This window comes from Herpailurus yagouaroundi, unplaced genomic scaffold, assembly GCF_014898765.1.
Source record: "Herpailurus yagouaroundi ecotype Mexico unplaced genomic scaffold, PumYag 206, whole genome shotgun sequence".
Lineage (NCBI taxonomy): Eukaryota > Metazoa > Chordata > Mammalia > Carnivora > Felidae > Herpailurus > Herpailurus yagouaroundi.
The window spans coordinates 1,730,676-1,751,150 of NW_024412437.1; the positions used below are offsets into that span (position 1 = coordinate 1,730,676).

At 45.3% G+C, this 20,475-nt stretch overlaps 1 protein-coding gene across 5 annotated transcripts in view; it reads right to left on the reverse strand.

The window, feature by feature from the left end:
* The window catches only part of PECAM1 (platelet and endothelial cell adhesion molecule 1), a 61,065-nt gene extending 42,857 nt beyond the window's left edge, over positions 1-18,208 (reverse strand). For 2 of the 5 annotated variants that reach the window (XM_040452118.1, XM_040452114.1), the window contains exons 1-4: positions 17,262-17,524; positions 17,149-17,175; positions 5,192-5,485; positions 1,345-1,650 (exon numbers count right to left, since the gene is read on the reverse strand). In XM_040452118.1, the coding sequence (XP_040308052.1) occupies positions 1,345-1,650; positions 5,192-5,485; positions 17,149-17,175; positions 17,262-17,325 (691 nt within the window). In that variant the 5' untranslated portion in view covers positions 17,326-17,524. Of the gene's footprint in view, positions 1-1,344; positions 1,651-5,191; positions 5,486-17,148; positions 17,176-17,261; positions 17,525-18,191 lie in introns of those variants that run through there. The other 3 variants (XM_040452117.1, XM_040452116.1, XM_040452115.1) reach the window with 2 other exon arrangements.
* Between the last annotated feature and the right edge of the window lie 2,267 nt (positions 18,209-20,475).

Sequence of the window (20,475 nt, forward strand, 5' to 3'; positions counted from 1 at the left end):
AGGGTTGTGGGATCAAGCCCCACATCAGGCTCCACACTGAGTTTGGGATTCTCTCTCTCTCTCTCTCTCTCTCTCTCTCTCTCTCCCTCTGCCCCTCTCCTCCCTCACACAGGTGCTCTCTCACTCTCCCTCTTAAAAAAAAAAAAAAAAAAGAAGGAGCAAAAAAACTGGGAAAATACCTAAAAGTCTATATTAGAAAAATGAGGTAAATTAAGTAAATGAGGTAAATCCTATAATAGGATTCCGAGATGCCACTAAAAGGATGTAGATCTGTATTTCTTGATATGGACAAAGGTCTATAACATACTGTTAAGTTGAGGAAAAGTTACAAAACAGTTATGTTTGACAGGTCACATTTTTTGTAAAAACAAAGAAAAACAAACAAAAATTGTGTGTGTGCATGAACATAACAGTAGAGCAAGTCTAGGACAACACAAGTGATTCTCTAAGTATTGGTGCTATGAATGATTGTCACTTGATACTTTATATCGTGCCATATATTCTGGAAATTTAACCCACACCATGTATTATAATCAGAAAAATATGATATATACATATATATATATATACACACACACACACACGATGGGTGGGAATGGAATGAGGTACCAAAAGCAGAAGGGTATCCATGACAAACTTTGGGGCTCCTATAGAAAAGACTCGAGGCTACTGCCCTAGAATATGCCTTCCCTTGACTCTCCCCTACTCACGAGTCCTTGTGCCATCCTACAGGCTGCCTGTGCTGGAGCTCTTTTCATCCTGGACACGCACGCCCGGGCCTCCCTCTGCTATTTCCTTTCTCTCTGAAGGGCATTCCTCAGGCCACCTCATCTGCTTCTTACTTGTCCAACATCTTGGTGATGGAGGGTGGGTAGAAGAGGGGAGTCCTTCCTCAAATGTGGGAGGCGAAGGCTGGGGATAGGGACCCCCTTCCCTCCCAAACCCCTCCAGACTCCACTTCCTGGTGTCTGACCCATATTGGCTTGAAGCCGTGTTTTCCAAACTGCAAATCACACAATGCATCATTTCACTGCGTCAAGGTCAGTGTTTAAAAAAAAACAAAATAGAGTAGAATAGAAAATAGCAAAGTGCTCCATACATTAAGGATTAGTTGTGAAACTTTTGCTTGGGAAATTTTGCACACACACACACACACACACACACACAATTTTTTGAACTATATCGCAGTCAAAAAGTTTGAAAAGCATGGCTTGTAAGTGGTTAAGAACAGTCTTGAAAACAGCAGCCCAGTCAGAAGGCCCCAGCCCCTTTCCAACTTCTGGGCTTTCTCCCCATCCCAACCAGCAAACCAGAGAGTGATGAAAAGGAGAGTAGGACTCTGACCCGTCACGGTGACCAGTTCACTCTTGATGGCTTTAGAGATCTCCACATTGGTCCCAGAAAAGATCCTGGCTTGACATTGGAACAATATGACATGGTCCTGTTCCTCCACTGTGAATTCCATCACCATAAAATTCTGGTTCTGAGAAACTTTTTCTCTTTTTTGCTTGAAACCTTTTGCATCTAGCTTGAGTTTTTCAATTGTGAAGTATATTGGGGGATTTTCCTCTGGGACCGAACAATTGACCGTCACGACCCCGCCTTCTATTGCCTCTTTCTTGTCCAGTGTCACTCTGGGATCGGACACTCCTTTGGGGGAAGAGAAAGTCCATTAGTATCAGTTTGATCTAGTGATTCAAGCTTACCTCGGCTGCACCACTGTGATTGACCCATCTGAGAGTCTTCTCTTTTGTTCCCAGAACCCCAGGGCGACCTACCAGGTGATTACTGAGCAAGTATGTTCCCAGAGCTATACCAGCTACTTTGAAAAATATAAAATATGTTTCAGATGTGGTTGGTGCTTTCAAAGTTTACAATCCCACTGGGGAGACAAGTCTTGCCAACTGATACAATTAAAACAAAATAGCCATATCCATAGGCATTACTGTGGTTGGTGTTATAATTTATTGACTGTCAGCCACAACCTAGGATAGACTTTTTATCCATGACCCCATGTAATTCTCATAATAAATCTCCAGGGCGGACATGAAAGATAAAAGTATGCCTATTTTGAAGAAGGTGAAGCTCAGTGAGGTCCAAGTTTCATCCAAAAGCTCCTTGCCAGCAAGTTGCAGAACCGAGATTCGATTCCAGGTCTAACTCCAAAGCCAGGAGTTGGGGTGGGAGGTGGGAGAGAGGAAGGACACTTCGCCTCCTGGTTCACAAAGTGAAGCTGAAAATAACTAAGCATTAGAATGTGTGGTAGAGATAATGAGTGATGAAGCAGTCAGGAAAAAAGGAGGCCCTCTTTGCCTGAGGGATCAGAGAAGATTCTAGAAGGGAATAGTGCCTGAGAGTAATCTTGGAGGAAGAGTGTTATTTGTTATTTGGACAGATGAGGTGGGGGCTAAGAACAGATGAGGTTGGGGGCTAAAGACAGTGATTTCAGGGTGCGTGTGCACGGGGACTGCTTGTGTCAAGGAATACGATGGACTTTTCGGGAGGGCCATCTAGAAAAAAGAAAGGGGCACGGGGAGAGGTACAGTAGGTGGTGAGCCAGGGTCAGATGAGGGGGAGCTAGGATGGTCTAGCTGAGACTAGACGTCTTGTCCAGGCTCCGTGGTCTGGTGGTCATGAGGTCCACCTCGAGAGTCAGACAGACTAGCTGGTATCCTAAACCTTGCCACTTCACCTAGTTGCTTATGACTCTTCTGAATCTTTGTTTCAACGCACCCAGTTCGGACATCATGGGCTGTCCTCTTGGGAAGGTGACCTACACTGTATTCGTACCGCTGTTTTCACCTGTGGTGGCAGCTGTTTACAAAGGTGTTCCCCTGCTTCACACTGATCTCCCCAAGGGAAGGGATCACATCTTACTCATTATTGGTTCCTCAGCCTAGCCCAGAGTGGGACTCAATACATGTTGAGTGAATGAATGAATGAATGAATGGCCTCTGGTCTACCTCAAAGACCTGAATAGTAATTAAGAGTTAGAGAGGCCAGCTTTGGAGTCAATGAGATCTTGGTTCTAACCAGCTTTGCCTCTGAGGAACTTCAAGGCATGAACATGCCATTCAGCCTCTCTGGGCCTGTGTCTGCACCTGGAAAGGGTCACATTTAGCTCTCAGCGCTATTGCAGGGCTTAAATGACGTGTGTGAAGCACTTATAACCGTTTACCCCATGAGGGTCTGATAGGTGACAGTTCTTATCATTGGAAGTAACAATAGAGTGAATGACTATTCTGATGACAAAAGTGAGCACACAAAATGCAGAAACGACCGTTATGGCAGTCGCTGTCAAGGAAGCACAGGGTTCAATTCACTAACAATCCATTAAACCATCCAAGTTTTAAGAAAAATCACCCTAAGTTTCTAAAGCCTGCCAGCACATTTCTTTTCAACAGACATTGCCCAAATTCAGCCTGCCAATCTTTCCTTATCACTAAAGTCAGTGCTGGGAGCTGTTGGCCGGCAAGGCCCTGTCCTCAGTGGAGACGAGAAGGGCTGCTCTGCATCCCTGTGGCTGTTGCCCCTGGCGACTCTGAGGGATGTCTAGCCAGCCATGTCCCTGACTGTCCAAAGGACACCCATGGGGGAATTGGCCTGGGGGAGGGTGATGTCATAGTCTCCCAAGTAAGCCTAAAGGCCTGACCAAAAATGTGGCCAGAGATTGTATGCTCATGAAAGGAAAATGCCCTTGAACTCTTACCTGCTGGTTCTTCCTGCTTTCTATATGCTGAAAGGGTTATCCCTTTCTAAGGATGGCCCAGCTGAACCCCTCACACATGATGGGCATTCATTCATTCATTCATTCAATACTTGGTTACTAAGCACACTTCGATGCCATCACATTTAATCCTCAAAACAAAACAACCTTCAAGGGTACATGTTGCTACCTAGTGATCTCTATTTTAAAGACAGGAAATGAAGACTCCAAAGGTTGGGGTATTTCACTGAAGAGCAACTCTATTGGGATACTCTTGTCTTTCTCGGCCTCTGCTCTTCCATTCATGTGACATTTCCATTTCTCTGCCCTTGCTCCATTTCACCATCAAGCAAACTCCTCCATGATCTTCTGTATCTGGACTCAAAGTCCCTTCCTCCAGGAAGCCATCCCTAACTTCTCTAGGAAGAATTGTTGCCTCTCATCTTTGTGCTCCCAAGGCCCTCAGATCATATGACCACGAGACTGTAATTATTTTTTTAATGTCTCTCTTCCCCACCAGACAGTGACCGCCACCAGAGCTGGACTCGACTTGACACATTTTCATGTCTGGCACCTGGTTTTTGTTCCTGACTTGCAGCCTTGGGAAATGCTTCTTGAGGGAGTAAAGCAATGAGTGACTGGATGGAATCCTATATCTCAAAACCCAAATTTCTCATGATTTCCCTCCCACTTCTACATTTCTATCCATTTCTACTTCCCCTTTTTCATCTGCCAAATTTATTTCACAATCATTTACTAAGTGCCTACTATAAGCCAGATTCTTTGTTTGAAATACAAAAACGGACCGAACACCATCTCTTTCCTTGGGAATCTCACAGTAGAGCAGACAGGTGTGAGAGAAACATTTGCAATTGAGTGAAACAGTAATTGCCATTTGGGGGGAACTTAATTATGTGTTGGAAATTATACTAAGCACTTTATCTAGAAGGTATCTTTTAATCCTTGCAATCACTCCCTGAGCTGGGTATTATTATTATCTTCATTTCACTGATGAGAATTTTAAAGTTTACAGAGGCTAAGGGACTTGCCCAAACTGGGCTCCAGGCAGAACGACTGCAGAATCCAATGTGAACACTCGGCCTGTGGCCTTTATACAAATGCCACGGAATGTCCAGATTGCATAAGAGCTGTAAGGACCGGGACCCTGGGGGAGATTGGTTTTGCTTGGGAAAGTGTCAGAGAAGAGATGATTGAGTTGAGTCTTGAAGGAGGGAGAAGATGAAGAAGGGTATTCCCAGGAGAGGGAATATAGTGTATGCAAAGGCAAGGAGGTGAGAAACAGCCTGGCGTATTGGGAGCATGTCTAATGCCTACATTTGCAGGTTAGGAAAATGCCAGGCAGAGGAGTGACAAGGGTGACGGATGGGCAGGTAGGTCCAGTGTTACCCTCCATTCAATTTCTATTCTGCTACCGCGTGCACTATGCTGCATCCACTTGAGCTACGTTCAAATGCAGGGGCTCACCTTTCACCCACACCTGGTACTCCAATGTGGTTTTCTCCTTGTTGTTCAGAATCACGGTGCATTTATATGTCCCTGCATCACAGACCCGGGCTTGGGGAATAAAATAACTCTCCGTGTTCTTCATGGAGGAGACGTTGTGAAACAGCACATCATCCTTATAGAATAGCACCCAGTGCTGAGGCTTGACATGGGAGGTGGTGCTGATGTCCACGACGCACTGCAGGGTCAGGTTCTCCCCATTTTGCACCTCCAGTCCTGGCAGGATATTCATGTGGATGTAGTTGATGGTGAAGGCTACATGCCAAGGGAAGGAGAGCAGACACACCTGTTATCTCAGAAACATCATCCTGGTGACCTTTACACCACATCAGATTACAGTAGATTGGTATTCTCACATCCTCTGCAGTGTAGTATCCGGGGATCCCAGTGCCCAGAGGGACCAGACAGGCAAGGATGGTATGTGATAGCCGTGGAGGCTATCTATCTAGCATCAGGACTTGGAGTTAAGAGCTACTGTGTCTCCCATGCTTTGTTAGCCTCCTTTGTCATCAATGTCCATGAAGTATGAATAAACAATCCTGAGATTATAAACATTCTATGTTAATTTTTGAGTGGATAGTGCCGTCAAATGTTTCAAAATCCCCAAGGGCAGATGATATGACATCTATGTGAAAAACCCCAAAGAGCCTAAAGATAGATCATTTGAAATAATGCAGGTTTAGAAAAGTGGATGGGGGGGAAAAAAAAGGTGGATATAACTAATATTTAAAAAATCAGGATAGTGGGGGCACCTGGCTGGCTCAGTTGGTAGAACATGTGACTCTTGATCTCAAGGTTGTGAGTTCAAGCCCCACGATGGGCGTGAAGCCTATTTAAGATTAAAAAAAAAAAAAAAAAATCAGGGTAGTGGTCACTTCTGAAGGGAAGAGGAGGGTAGGATTAGGAATACACGGGGTGATATAGTATTGGTGATGTTCTAATTTTCAGGTTAGGTGGTGGGGTCACATGAATTCTTTATGTTATTAAAAGCATGCATATGTAAATAAAACAAAAGGTAATTGTGCACAGATCAAAGATGAGAGTATGTTATGAGCCAGGGATTATAATCAGTCCAATTCTGTGTACTTGAGGCCCAAAAAAGAAAATGTATTTTCTGTACGAAGAAAAGATACAAGGCAGGGGCACCTGGGTAGCTCAGTTAGTTAAATGTCCCACTCTTGATTTGGGGTCATGATCTCACAGTTCATGAGTTGAAGCCCCTCATCGGGCTCTGTGTTGGCAGCATGGAGCCTGCTTGGAATTCTCTATCTCCGCTCCACGCCCCCCCCCTTTTTTTTTTGCCCCTACCTGTTCTCTCTCTCTCTCAAAAATAAATAACATTAAAACAAAAAAAGAAAAAGATACAGTGTAAAGTCTCATTCCCATTCTTGTCCTGCCCACCCAGTTCCCACCTCCCCTTGCAGAAATAACCACTGAATTCAGTTTCTTCCAGATGGTCTGTACAATCTATAAGCAAATACAAAGATAAAGTCTTATGTACTCCTTCCTGATCTTTTACTTAAAAGGTAGATCTTCATGTATAGAGTTTGGCACCCTACCTAAAGTTTATGTGGCCCATGAGGGCTTTAGGGGCCAGAAATAGTGTGGGGCTGTAGACACCAGGTGTTATTCAAGCAAAACAGGGTCCTGTGGCTTAGGTAAGGCTCCTAAAGATCAATTCTTAGCAGATACTTTGATAACAAAAATATTCATGGGCCATGATGAATGTATATTTACTGAGTCTCCTTACATATCCCCAATCTCCTTATCCTTGGACAGAGGAAGATCTCAGAAATCTGCATGCTTGGACCACTTTGCTATGGTCCCTCGTTTACTAGTATTAATGGAATGAAGCCTTGGCCCTCTACCAAGGGACGCTGTTAGTAGGGAATGAACTGCGTCCTCCCACACACAACATTCATATATTCAAAACCTAACCCCTAGTACCTCAGAATGTGACTGTGCTTGAACATAAGGCCTTTAAAGGTGATTAAATCAAAATGGGCCCTAATCCAACCTGCCTGGTGTCCTTATAAGGAATTTGGACAAAGAGAGACCAGGGACATGTGCACAGAGGGATGACCATATGAAGGCGGCCATCTGTGAGCCAAGGAGAGAGGCCTCAGAAGAAACCAAAGCTGCTGACATTTTAGTCTTGGACTTCTAGCCTCCAGAACTGTAAGAAAATTAATTTCTGTTGTTGAAGATAGCCAGTCTGTGGTATTTCGTTGTGGTAGAGCTAGGAAACTGATAGATGCTGGTAAGAAATTGTCTTATGGAACCCGATATTGTCTAGTCTAGGATGCCAACGGGATGTTGTCCAGGATTTCACATAGTATTTCAACTACATCAGGAAAAGCTGTGTTTATTCATTTCTATCTTGTAAATTCCAACATTTTTCTTTCTTTTTTTCTTTTTTTTTAAATGTTTATTTATTTTTGAGAGAAAGAGAGTATAAGCTGGGGGGGGGGGGGGCGGGGGCGGGGTCAGAGAGAGAGGGAGACACAGAATCTGAAGCAGGCTCCAGGCTCTGAGCTGTCAGCACAGAGCCCGATGTGAGGATCAAACTCACAAACCGCACGATCATGACTTGAGTCAAAGTCAGATGCTTAACTGACTGAGCCACCCAGGCGCCCCCACAAAATTTTTCTAATGGATCTTGTTTTCCTTTTGGCTTTGACTGCTAAGAAGCATTAACCCAAAATTTCACCTCTGCTTCTAGGAAACTTTGGGATGCATTTCTGTGTGTTTAAAGACTCATAGTTTCTTTGGCCTGCCTTTATTTACCTTCCACTCTGATTTCCTCATTTATGTTCTCCTCATGAACAACAGCACATAATTTTTATAAGTGGTCCCAAATAATTTTTTAAATAAGAAAATGGATAGCTAGCTAGCTGACCAGAGAGACTGGCAAAAATTGTCTTTCTCTTTTAATAAAAGTCAAGTCTTCTTGAACCGTTTAGACTTTGTGTCTAATATGTCTCAGGTTTTAAAAGGAATACAACTGGGGCGCCTGGGTGGCGCAGTCGGTTAAGCGTCCGACTTCAGCCAGGTCACGATCCCGCGGTCCATGAGTTCGAGCCCCGCGTCGGGCTCTGGGCTGATGGCTTGGAGCCTGGAGCCTGTTTCCGATTCTGTGTCTCCCTCTCTCTCTGCCCCTCCCCCGTTCATGCTCTGTCTCTCTCTGTCCCAAAAATAAATAAATGTTGAAAAATAAATAAATAAATAAAAGGAATACAACTGTCCACACCTGTCCCTTTCTTCTGAGCAATTCATTTAACAAAAAACAGCATCTGATCAGTCCATGAAATGAAACGAGGTGATTGTTTAAAATGCAAGTTGTTTCCCGCAGCATTAGTCTTTAGAACTCCCTTTTTTGTCTTCGCTATTCCTTACCAGCTCCTGGTCTGAAGAGCCTGCTGGGTGAGCTCTCAGAACAGAAGTTTCCCATCCATTAATATGGTCCCTTCCAGGTAGGGACAGGCCATCTCACTACTCCTTCATCACCTCCTCCTCATTTTAAGCCATGCTGTTTAGTACAGTGATTCTAACAGGAGAAGAAGGTACGTGCAGAGCCACACTGCCTGGGCCAAATCCCACCTCTGGTCACAAACTGTGTGGCTTTTGGCAAATTCCTGAGCTTCTCTGAGCCTCAGTTTGCTTATCCACACAATGGACATAATAATAGTAAGTGTAAATGGGAGCCCAAGTTTAAGTACTGGGACCACAGTTCCTGGCACAGATGAATGCTTGAGAAATGTTAGCTAGGTTTCTGTCTGCCAGTCACAGATATAAAACCCAACTTGAGTCTTGAGGTCTCTGAAACTTGATATCCACTCCTTTGGCTAATGAATTTTTTCAAAAGAAAACCATTTCTTGATTTCCCAGGTTAATTACAGTGGCTTCTTCAGACTCCTGTGGTTAGTCGTCCCTGCCGTGTTAGGCTACATCGTGTCATCAGCCTGCGTGAAGTACACACCCGTGGCTGGCCATGCCCTAGACTGGGACACAGACCTGGGCGGATACAGGAAGAAAGCAAGTCAGGCATGTCTGGGTCCAAACCCCTGTCTCCACAGCCATTATCTGAGTGCTCTTGGGAGTTACTTAACTCTTCTCAGCTACCACTTCTCCTCCTATAAAGTGGGAACATTAGTACCTGCCTTCCCTCCTATTTCTGTCTTGAGTAATGACTGAACCAAGATGGCTGAGGGCCCTGAAGGGACAGAGTGTGTATTGCCCAATGCCTGGCCCTGGCTGACATTCTCTTCCCTCTTCCTTGGCACTCAGCAGACATTTAAGGGGGCTTCTCTGTGCCAGGCACCGCATCTAATAGTGGGGGGTTCAGGGAAGAGTGAGATCGGCACAGTTTTTGCCCCCCTGGAGCTCACCATCTGCATTCCCGGTTCTTCTCTACTCGGGAACCTCTGGCCTCAGCACCATCCCTGCGTGGGTCTCCTACTGACCGGGCCTCGTTCATTTCCATCTTACAGGGGCCCCAAAGCAAACTTGGCTAAAGCATCAGGTGGCGGTTTTTTAGAAAGGATGAGATCCACTAGCACGGGGCACTTCTGCCAACTGGTCTTTCTAAGCAACAAACACACATTTGCTTCATAAATCAGCTCAACTGATTCACTGGAAGAAACATCACCGTCCCATGGTCAACTGGAACAGACAAGGGTGAAGAAAGGACAGCAGGATTGGGGCTCCTGGGTGGCTCAGTCGGTTGAGCATCCGACTTCAGCTCAGGTCATGATCTCGCGGTTTGTGGGTTTGAGCCCCACCTCGGGTTCTGCGCTGACAGCTCGGAGCCTGGAGCCTGCTTCAGATTCTGTGTCTCCCTCTCTCTCTACCCCTCCCCTACTTGTGCTCTGTCTCTCTCTATCAAAAATAAATAAAATGTAAAAAAAAAAAAAAAAAGGGCAACAGGATGGAAGAAGGAAAAGCATTCTACAAAATTGATCAATATGTTTACCGTAGATTTATGAAACCCAGCTCTGTGACAAAACACAAAACCTCACTGACATGATGTAACAAAAGTAGCACAGAGTTTTGACACCACCACCACCACCACCACCACAACCCTTGTGGAAGCCAGCCTTCAAGTTGGCGCCCATTGAGCCTTGCCCTCTGCTATTCACACCTGCATTTTTTCAAATGTTGATTTATCTTTGAGAGAGAGAGAGAGAGACAGAGCGCGAGTGGAGAAGGGGCAGAGAGAGAAGGACACACAGAATCCGAAGCAGGCTCCAGACCCCGAGCTGTCAGAATAGAGCCCCACACAAGGCTCGAGCCCACGAACTATGAGATCATGACCTGAGCCGAAGTCCGATGCTCAACCGACTGAGTTGCCCAGGCGCCCCTCACACGTGCATTTTATCCCTTCCCACATCATACCAGGGTTATTCTTGTGACCCCAAAATATTGGCATGCTTGTTCGCTCCTTCTGAGTTTAGGTTACAAAAGACTTTGCAACTTTTGTCTTGAGCACTCTTTCTTTTTGGGGGGACCACTCACTCTGTGCAAAATCAGCTGCTCCCTGAGCATCCCGATAGAGAGGCCCACAGCCACATGAGTTAGCTTAAAAGCAAATCCCCTGGCCTTAAAGCCCTCAGATCATTGTAATACTGAAGAGCATTTTATGGGCAATCTCCTGACAGACCCTGAGCTAGAACTCCCCAGATTCCTGACCCTCAGAAGGTGTGAGATAATAAATTGTTATCTTTTAAGTTTATTTATTTTAGAGAGAGAGAGTGCACACATGTGTGCTCATGCAAGCTGGGGAGGGGCAGAAAGAGAGGGAGAGAGAGAATCCCAAACAGGTTCTGCACTGACAGAGCATGAACGCATGAACCGTGAGATCATGATCTGAGCAGAAATCAGGAGTCAACTTAACTGACTGAGCCACCCAGGTGCCCCATAAATCATTATCTCAAGCCACTAAATTCTGGGGTAATTTGTTAAGCAGTAGTACACCACTCAACTAATCTTTAAAAATCTCTACCTGATTATTAAGATAATACTGAAAACATTGTCCTCTTTGTGAATAAACTGTCCAGGAAGAGCCAAGCTGGATTACCATGTATAGGTCTCACTATTTATGCAACAGAGTGAGTGTTCACGTCTGGGCTCCCTGGGCCTCCTGAGGCTCATGGGTAGGTGGTAGGGGGCCCACGAACCACCTTCGAGTAGATGCAAGTGTGCATTTGTTCTAGAGAAAAGGATCCACGACTTTCTTTACCGAACAATTGTGATGAAAGATTGGGGTTAGGCAGCAGCCTAAATAGGTCAGATCTTTTCAACCTGGACAGATGAAGCCTGATGGAGGGGGATCCATGGTAACAAAGTCACCACAGCCCAGATAAGGGACCATCATGCCAAATGCCCAGACCCTGAAAGAAGGGGCTGCTTCCTTGTACCTCAAGCTCCCCGTGAGCGGATGCTCATGTTTCTTGGGAAGATGAGGCATCATGACTCAGCCAGTGTCTTGGCCAACCTGGAAATGACTCAGAAATGGGGGGAGGAAAGGTGCCCCCCCCATTGTAGTCAGGAAAATTACAGGGAGCTAGTTAGCAGGGAGCCCCTGATGAACTTTGGTGCTCAGCAGAGAATGCACGGACCCATCTCATCTGAATCTCAAGCATCTCCAAGTTCAGTTGGGGTCTCCTTCAGTGAAACATTTAGTGAGCACCTGTGTCAGGTGCTGGGATTACAAGATGAGTAAGAAATCATCCCCTCTGTCCTAGACCATATGGGCTGATGGAGACCTAGATGACCGAAGTACAATGAATTAAGCACCCAAAAAAAAAAAAAAAAAAAAAAAAAAAAAAAGGTGGCTCTAGGGAGGCCAAGGAAAGTGTGAAGGAAGTGACCCTTGAACCAAAGCTTGAATCAGGCCAAGAACGGGTGGTGGGGTGCTCCAGGCAGGAGAACAGCATGTTCCAGGGCACAGGGGCATGAAAGGTCACATGTTTGGTATTTTCATGGTAAGGATCTTTGCTGCAAACATTTTCAACACCTAACTAATTTGTCTTAAAGCCATTTGGCCGTAAAAGATAAAATCACGGAAAATAAAAGAGGGACATTCATGTAAGAGGACATAACAAAACATGAAAAATGAATAACAAAATCAGAAAAACTATTATAAAAAATAATTGAATACATTTAAAATGTGTGTAGATTCATGCCAATTCTATGTAAATAACTGATTTTATTTCATGGATTGTACCTAAGTATTTGTCTTCAAAGTCTTTCATTCATAGTGTTATACTTTTTTTTTTTTTTTTCTTATTGATGGGTCTCCTCATTCTTTCTTTACTAAAGCTTCTTCCTCATTAAGAGAGGTATAGTTTTGAGGTGACTGGCTGGCTCAGTTGGTAGAGCATCCAACTCTTTTTTTTTTTTAATAATTTTTTTAACGTTTATTTATTTTTGGGAGATAGCACAAGTGGGGGAGGGGCACAGAGAGAGAGGGAGACACAGAATCCCAAGCAGGCTCCAGGCTCTGAGCTGTCGGCACAGATCCAGACGCGGGGCTCGAACTCATGAACCTTGGGATCGTGACCTGAGCCGAAGTAGGATGTTTAACGCACTGAGCCACCCAGATGCCCCTAGAGCATCCAATTCTTAATCTCTGGGTCATGAGTTCAAGCCCCACATTGGGTGTAGAGCCTACTTAAAAAAAACATAAAAGAGAGAGAGAGGTATAGTTTCCAAATACTAGGATGCATATTTGTAACAGAGTTTTGTACTACACTGTGAAAGTGTATTGCCTCCTATCCTGTTGTTTGTTCTTGGAAGATTGTCACATGTCCATTGATAGCTGTTCCAAAGTTCTATGGGAAGCGTGGGTTCAAAATTCTACACGACTGTATAGACCATCATGAAGACTAAGATGTATAGAAGGTAAAACAGAGCACCATGTCAATGGAGAAATGAAACCAAACTCAACCAGTTGTTAAAACCAGCTGTCAACCAATTATTTTTTTAGCCTTGCATGATAAAACTACCTTCCGGCCTAGTAGTTATGCAGCAAAAATGCTTATAGCAAAGATGTTTATGGCAAAACTACCTAGAACCAAGACATCAATGTATTCTGGGCACATACAATTACAGAAACCAGAATATGGGGCCCGAGGGGCCAGGCAAGCTAGGAAGGAGGTGCAAGAATGGAGGGTGTTTCTTAGGGTACTGACAAGCTGGACCTGCCTAAGGGTATTTGGCAGGGGGGGGGGGGCGCGGGGGGCGGTTGGGGTGACAGAATGTCATTGGAGCTTTAGAAAGATCACTATAGGTGGTGCCTGGGTGGCTCAGTGAGTTAAGCATCCAACTTCAGCTCAGGTCATGATCTCACAGTTCATGAGTTCGAGCCCTGCATCGGGCTCTATGCTCAGAGCTCAGAGCCTGGAACCTGCTTTGGATTCTGTGTCTCCCTCTCTCTTTCTGCCCCTCCCCTGTTCGTGCTCTGTCTCTGTCTCTCTCTCAAAAACAAATAAACATTAAAAACATAAAATTTAGGGGCGCCTGGGTGGCGCAGTCGGTTAAGCGTCCGACTTCGGCCAGGTCACGATCTCGCGGTCCGTGAGTTCGAGCCCCGCATCGGGCTCTGGGCTGATGGCTCGGAGCCTGGAGCCTGTTTCCGATTCTGTGTCTCCCTCTCTCTCTGCCCCTCGCCCGTTCATGCTCTGTCTCTCTCTGTCCCAAAAATAAATAAACGTTGAAAAATAAATAAATAAATAAAATTTAATTTAAAAAAATAAAGTAAAAAAAAGAAAGATCACTATGGGCTGGAGGGAGAGACCAGAGGCCTATAAACATCCTGGACCATGGTTCAGGTGAAAACCTACAAAGACTGTGGTAGGGCAGGTGCAGTGAGACTGGGGGAAGGGGTAGACTTGAGAATATTGAATGGATGAGAAAGGACTTTTTTTCTGGGGTGATGAAAATATTCTGGAACTAGACAGTGGAGATGTTTGCACCACATTATGACTGTACTGTCATTAATAATAGAGGCGGAGGGTTTGTCAGAGGGGTGGGAGAACACCAAGGAAGAGTCTAGAAGGTCAAGGAAGGAGGCTTTGTGCAAAGGCAGCAAAGGGGTCCAGAAAGGTGAGGGATGGGAGTGTTCGTGGCATTTGGTAGTACAAGGTCTTTGGTGAGCCCTTAATGAGAGGATTCTGGTGGCAGCGGGGTGTGGGGGCTAAAACCAGAGTACTAAGTGAGGGCAGACTAAGAGCTGAGGAAGCAGAGACTGCAGTTATAAACCAGCCTTGACAGAAATTTGAGGAAGGGAGTGGATTCATTGGGGGGAGACACAAGATAATGAAGGGAGGTGGGTTGTTTGTGTTTTTTCTTTTTCCTAAAAACAAAACAAAAACAAACAAACCAAAAACTACCACTTGTGTTTGTAGACTGAGGAGAAAGAGCCAGAACGGAGTGGGAAACAGAGATACTGAAAGTGGAATGGTGAACTAAATAAATGATAGAGCGAGGGGCACCTGAGTGGCTCAGTCGGTTGAGCGTCTGACTTTAGCTCAGGCCATGATCTTGCATTCCGTGGGTTCGAGCCCCTTATCGGGCTCTGTCCTGACAGCTTGGAGCCTGGAGCCTGCTCTGGATCTGTGTCTCGCTCTCTCTGCCCCTCTCCCACTTGTGCTCCCTCTCTCTCTCTCTCTCTCTCTCTCTCTCTCTCTCTCAAAAATAAAAATAAACATAAAAAATATTTTTAAAAAAATGGTAGAGGGAGATCGGGGCGGATGAGTGATGGGCTCAGAGCCCAGGTGGACAGGCTGGCCCCGTTCAGCCACAGGGACTGACATCTCTGAAGCAGGGAGGGAAGCTGGGAGGATGGGTGGGGAGACAGATAAGCCTGTAGACAGGGCAGGGCGGGAAGTAGAGGGAGTTCCCTGCAGACAGCAGTGTTTTCTAGGTGAAGGATGGAGCTGAGGTCATCTCCTGAGGCAGGCAGGCGGGCTGGGGCTGAGTGGGGGAGACTGGGATAGAAGGAAGGGAAAGGGCCAAGGCTGACCAAGGAGTACGACCACAGAGCAGGCAATGTACAGCAAGCTGGCATCATGCGTGTCAAACGTGTGGTCAGCACGGTCTTGGGTGACCTGAGGAACGGGAGACCTGGTCCTAGTCTTCACTCTGCTAACACCCAGCATTGATCACACACAAGTACCTCGTGGCCCCTGAGCCTCCATCTCCTCAAGTGTAAAACAAGGTGATAGCCTGAGGAAGCAGTGGGAGAGTCTCCCTGCTCCAAGTCCTACAGTTCTGAGGTCTTCCCTGAAGATACAGAGGCCTTTCTCCAGGAACCCCGGGAAGGGAGTGATACCTTCCCATGTGAGGTAGGGAGGTGGGAGAGACTGGAGGTCCTGGGAAGCAGAAGCCCAGCAACCTGCGTGTTTGCAGGGCATGGTGTGGACAAGAGCTGAGGTATGTGAACAGCAACGGACACACAGGGGCAGTGCAGGAGCCATGATTGTGGAGGGCTAAGACCAGATACTAAACCATTGTCAGTCATCGCATGCCTCGCAGGTAAGTCACTTCCTTTTATCTAATCTCATCCTCATACAGACTCTATGGGATCAATTCTCTTATCATCCCCATTCTACAGATTCGGGGGAAAAAAGTCTCAAAGAGGCAAAGTGAAAGTGGCTTTAAAGATCTGAGTTGGGGGGAGCCTGGGTGGCTCAGTTGGTTGAGCCACCGAATTCGACTCAGGTCATGATCTCAAGGTTTGTGAGTTCGAGCCCCACGTCGGGCTCTGTGCTGACAGCTCAGAGCCTGGAGCCTACTTCAGATTCTGTGTCTCCCTCTCTCTCTACCCCTCCCCTGTTCATGCTCTGTGTCTCTCTGTCTCTCAATAATAAATAAACGTTAAAAAAAATTTTTTTTTAAAAAAGATCTGAGTTGGGCCTCTGGCTCTAGACAGAGACCCATATTTTACACAGTGAAAGTTCTAGTGCCAATGCCTTGCTAACTGGCTCTCACCTGGGCGAGTTGGTTATTTCTTGGAGTCATAGAGACATTATCGGTCCATTAGGATGCTTACAAAGATCAGGGATATCCTGTCTCCGTGAGTTGCCCTGGGAGTCAAATGCCCACCAGAGCACATGGACAGGAGACCAACAGACTGGCTTTGTTAGTAGCCGCACTGGCCAATCCCAGAGCCACTGCTCCAAGCCTGGGCTCAGCAAACTAGCGTCATCCGTGCACATCATCTCCAAAGAACTATACAACTGTCTGCAATCCAGTCAACCCCGTTCTTTTGCCGAGCGACAAGGGGATCCTCTTCTGTGGGCTCTCCCTCCATTTAGCCCCCAGACCCCGTCAAGCATCTGAACTTGTCTTAAAGATTCAAAATTAGCTCTAAAGTGGATGATAAACCAGACCTCCAAGATGGGCAGAAGCAACCCCCCTTCCTGTCCACAAGCACAAAACATTACAAATATTATCATAGCCTCACAGGCCGATGGGAAGTGAAATCCAGGATCTGTTTCAGATCATTTAGAAGAAAAGTCGTAACAACAATTTATGTTCTGTCTTCAAGAATCTAACAAATTGATCATGCCTCATTTGAACAAAAACAATGGGGCATAGGGGAGAATATGAAATTAAGAAATTTATGGTAAAACAAATAATGGAATCACTCCTTTTTTATCACTTCCCCAATCCTCACAAATAGCAATGCACTTGTTTCTAGAGAAAATGTATGCGACTCCTAGAACACACTGATTAGAACTTGGCTTAGAAGAGGCATTTTATTCTAAAAGCCTTCTAAAAATGCCAGAAAGAAATAGACTTTAGCTCTCAATATGTTTCTCAGTTGTTATAAACATGAAACCCAAGCAATTCGCTGTGAGTTTTAAGAATCCTGAAAAGACACAGTGAAGCTAGGTAGAAACTTTACAACTTACGGTTTTCTTGTCCTTCAAGGCCTGGACCTAGAAAAGACAGAAGAAATATGCTCATTTCCTCAGCTTTGATTCTCATGAAGTGTAAGGACAGTGGAAAGAGAATAAAAACTCACAAAGCATAAGTGCCAGCAGCACCCCGAGCCACATCTTGCCGTCTTGGGCTGTCTCCAGCTGCATCCTGAGAGCAAAGACTTCAGGCAGTTAGTTCTGCCTTTGGCCCATGCCCCTGGGGCAGAAGACACTTCCCTCGTGGCACAGATAAATCTGCCCTGTGAAAGTAGAGAAAAGCACTCTAGTAACTTCTGGCACCACAAGCAGAGACTGACTATAGTGCTGATCAGGTAATGGCTGCCATTGCTTGGAAACTGGAAACAATGAAGCGTGGGGCGGCCCGATATCCCCTCAGGAAATGACTGGCCTTCCTGAGGGGGCCGCTGAATGCAGACTCTTTGTTTTAAAGTTACAAGTGACATTTGCCTTAGTGCTCCTGACCCTCCTGTCTCACCTGGGTTTAGAGCCCCTTCTCACAGCAGGGTGAGAGGCTTCTTCCCTCTTTCCAACCTCTACCCAAAGGACTTCTTTCTTTGGACACCCAACAAGATCTCTTGATTTTCCTGAGCCATTCCCCCCACCCCGCCACCCCAAACCCAATGGGCCTGTCTACACAGCATAAGTTTGGACCTCCGGCCTTTCCTGGCAATGCTATCGGACAGGGCTGACTTTTCCAGAAAATTGCAGGTTCACCAGACAGACCTGCCACCTTGGGGAAAGCTCAGCTTGGAACTTGCTGGACCTAGGAGGCTCTCCCTGGCTTCTGTGGTTGGTTTCAGCGTGAATGAAGGCAGCTCTTCGAGGTATCCATGCCTTCTGGTGGCTCCCCTCCAGCCTGTGCCTTTAAACATACAGAGTATATCAGGCCACAGGGAGCTTTCTAAGACATAAATCAGGTCCTTTCACTCCCTTGCTTGAAACCTTGGAATGGCTCCCCACTGCTCTCCAGGGAAAGTCAGTTTATAATCCTCCACAATCCGGCCCTTGCTTACCTCTCCAGCCGGGTCTGTCACCCATTCTTTCCTTGCCCCTACATTCTGGTTGCTAGAATTTATAGTTCCCAGAACACATCACGTGTCTGAGCCTTTATCTTTGCCATACCCCTCCCTAGAGTACTCATCCCCTCTCCTTTTCCGACCTATTCCTACCCAGGTGTCGTAACTCAGTTTAGGTATCCACTCTTCCAGAATTCTCCTCTGTCTCTCCCACACTGAACCACCCTTCCTCCGCATCCCTGTCTACATTCCTCACCCCCCTGGGCTTCCCTGGCTGAGACATTTTCTACAGTATGCGATAATGGCCTGTTCCTCACCCGCGTGGACAGGACGGCTGGCTGGCTGCATGATCGCAGGGACAGTGTCTGGTCAGAAAACATTAATAGAGTGGATGATCGGGTGAATGAAGACAAGTTAACAGTATTGTCTGAATTAGACTATTACTGCCTTGAGGTCTGAGGGCAGTGTTGTTTCTGAAATGCTACTCTCTGATACCGACACAGGGTAAATCTAAGTCAGGTTCAAACTGGGACAATGGAAATCAAAGACTTCTCTGCTGCAGGGCAAATACCAAGAAGGGATGGCTCCCAGCAAGAAAACAATTCTTCTCTCTGATCTTCGGTTCAATGGAAGTTATGATAAGAGCTATGAAAGAGCAATGTAACACAACAGAACTTTTTCTATTGAGCTATTTACTTTTGTTGTTTTGTTTCCTCTATCCCCCTCCCCACTGTAAACTCTCTTCTTAAGCAACCTACTGGAAACCACCCCCGCTCCTGCGCTCCACCCATCTACCAAATTTCTACTTGGCAAGAAAAAAGAAACACCATGAGTCCTCAAATAAAGGTTGGCTTCAAGGATAACTTTTGTATACTGTGGAGTAACCAGCTTGTGCTTCTCAAGGTGACTTTCAAGCAATGGTGATAAATGTCCCACCCGATGCCCCTAAGTTCCAAAGGAAACTTCTAAAACTTAGTCATTGTTCCACATACAATGCTAATAGTTTTAGCACACCATGAGAAAATAAAGCTTCCTTTCAAAATAAATGCCAATATTTTATTGATTTAATGTCTATTCATTTTTGAGAGAAAGTGAGAGAGCAGGGGAGGGGCAGAGAGAGAGGGAGACAGAGGATCCGAAGCAGGCTCTTCACACAGCCCAAACAGGGACTCAAACCCATAAACTCTGAGATCAGGACTGGAGCCGAAGTCAGACACTTAAACGACTGAGCCAGCCAGGTGCCCTAAAATAAGTGTTGATACTTTATTTTATTATTTTTTTAATTTTTTAATTTTTATTTATTTATTTTGAGAAAGACAGAGACAACGTGAGTAAGGGAGGAGGAGAGAGAGGGAGAGAGAATCCCAGGCAGGTTCCACATGTCAGCTCAGAGCCCGACATGGGGCTTGAACCCACGAACATGTGAGATCATGACCTGAGCCGAAACTGAGAGTCGGATGCTTAATTGACTGAGCCATGCAGGTGCCCCAATACTTTAAAAGAAAAGCAGAAAAAACGATATCCCCCAACTCACACCATGTACCAGAATAAATTCCAAATGGACTGACCCTCTGAAGGTATGAACAAAACCATAGAAGATCTAGAAGAAAACGTGAAAGAATTCCTCATGACCTCGAAATGCCAAAGGCTGGTTCAAGTAGGACTTAAAATCCAGAAGTTATCAAATAAAAGACTGACAAATTATACTCCATGAAAAAAAAGTTCTATTTTGTCCCTCCCCCCCAAAAAAAAGGTCAGTCAAGAGAAAAAATACAAACTGGAAAAAATATTTGCAATTCACATCATCGACAAAGAGCTAACCTCTGTAATACATAAATGAATATGTAATCTCTCTAATATCCACCCCACAGGCACCATTCCTCATTGCAAACACCTGCTTTCTGTCACTATAGGTTAGTTTGTATTCTTAGAATTTTATAAAAATGGAATAATACAGTATGTAATATGTGGGGGGGGGGTCTATCTTCTCTTATCAGCATAGTCAATTATTAATTTCTTCTTATTGCCAAGTAGTATTCCACTGCATGAATATATCGTTTTTTTTTTTAAATCATTATTTATCAATGAACATTTGAGTTTCCAATTTTGAGCTCATAGAGAGCTGCTACGAACATGCTTTTATACAGACACACACTTTGATTTCTCTTGGGCAAATACCCAGGAGTAGAATGCCTGGGTTGTATGATAGGCGTGTGTTTCAACATTTTAAGAAACTGCCACACTGTTCTCCCAAGTGGCTGTATACTATTTTACATTCCCA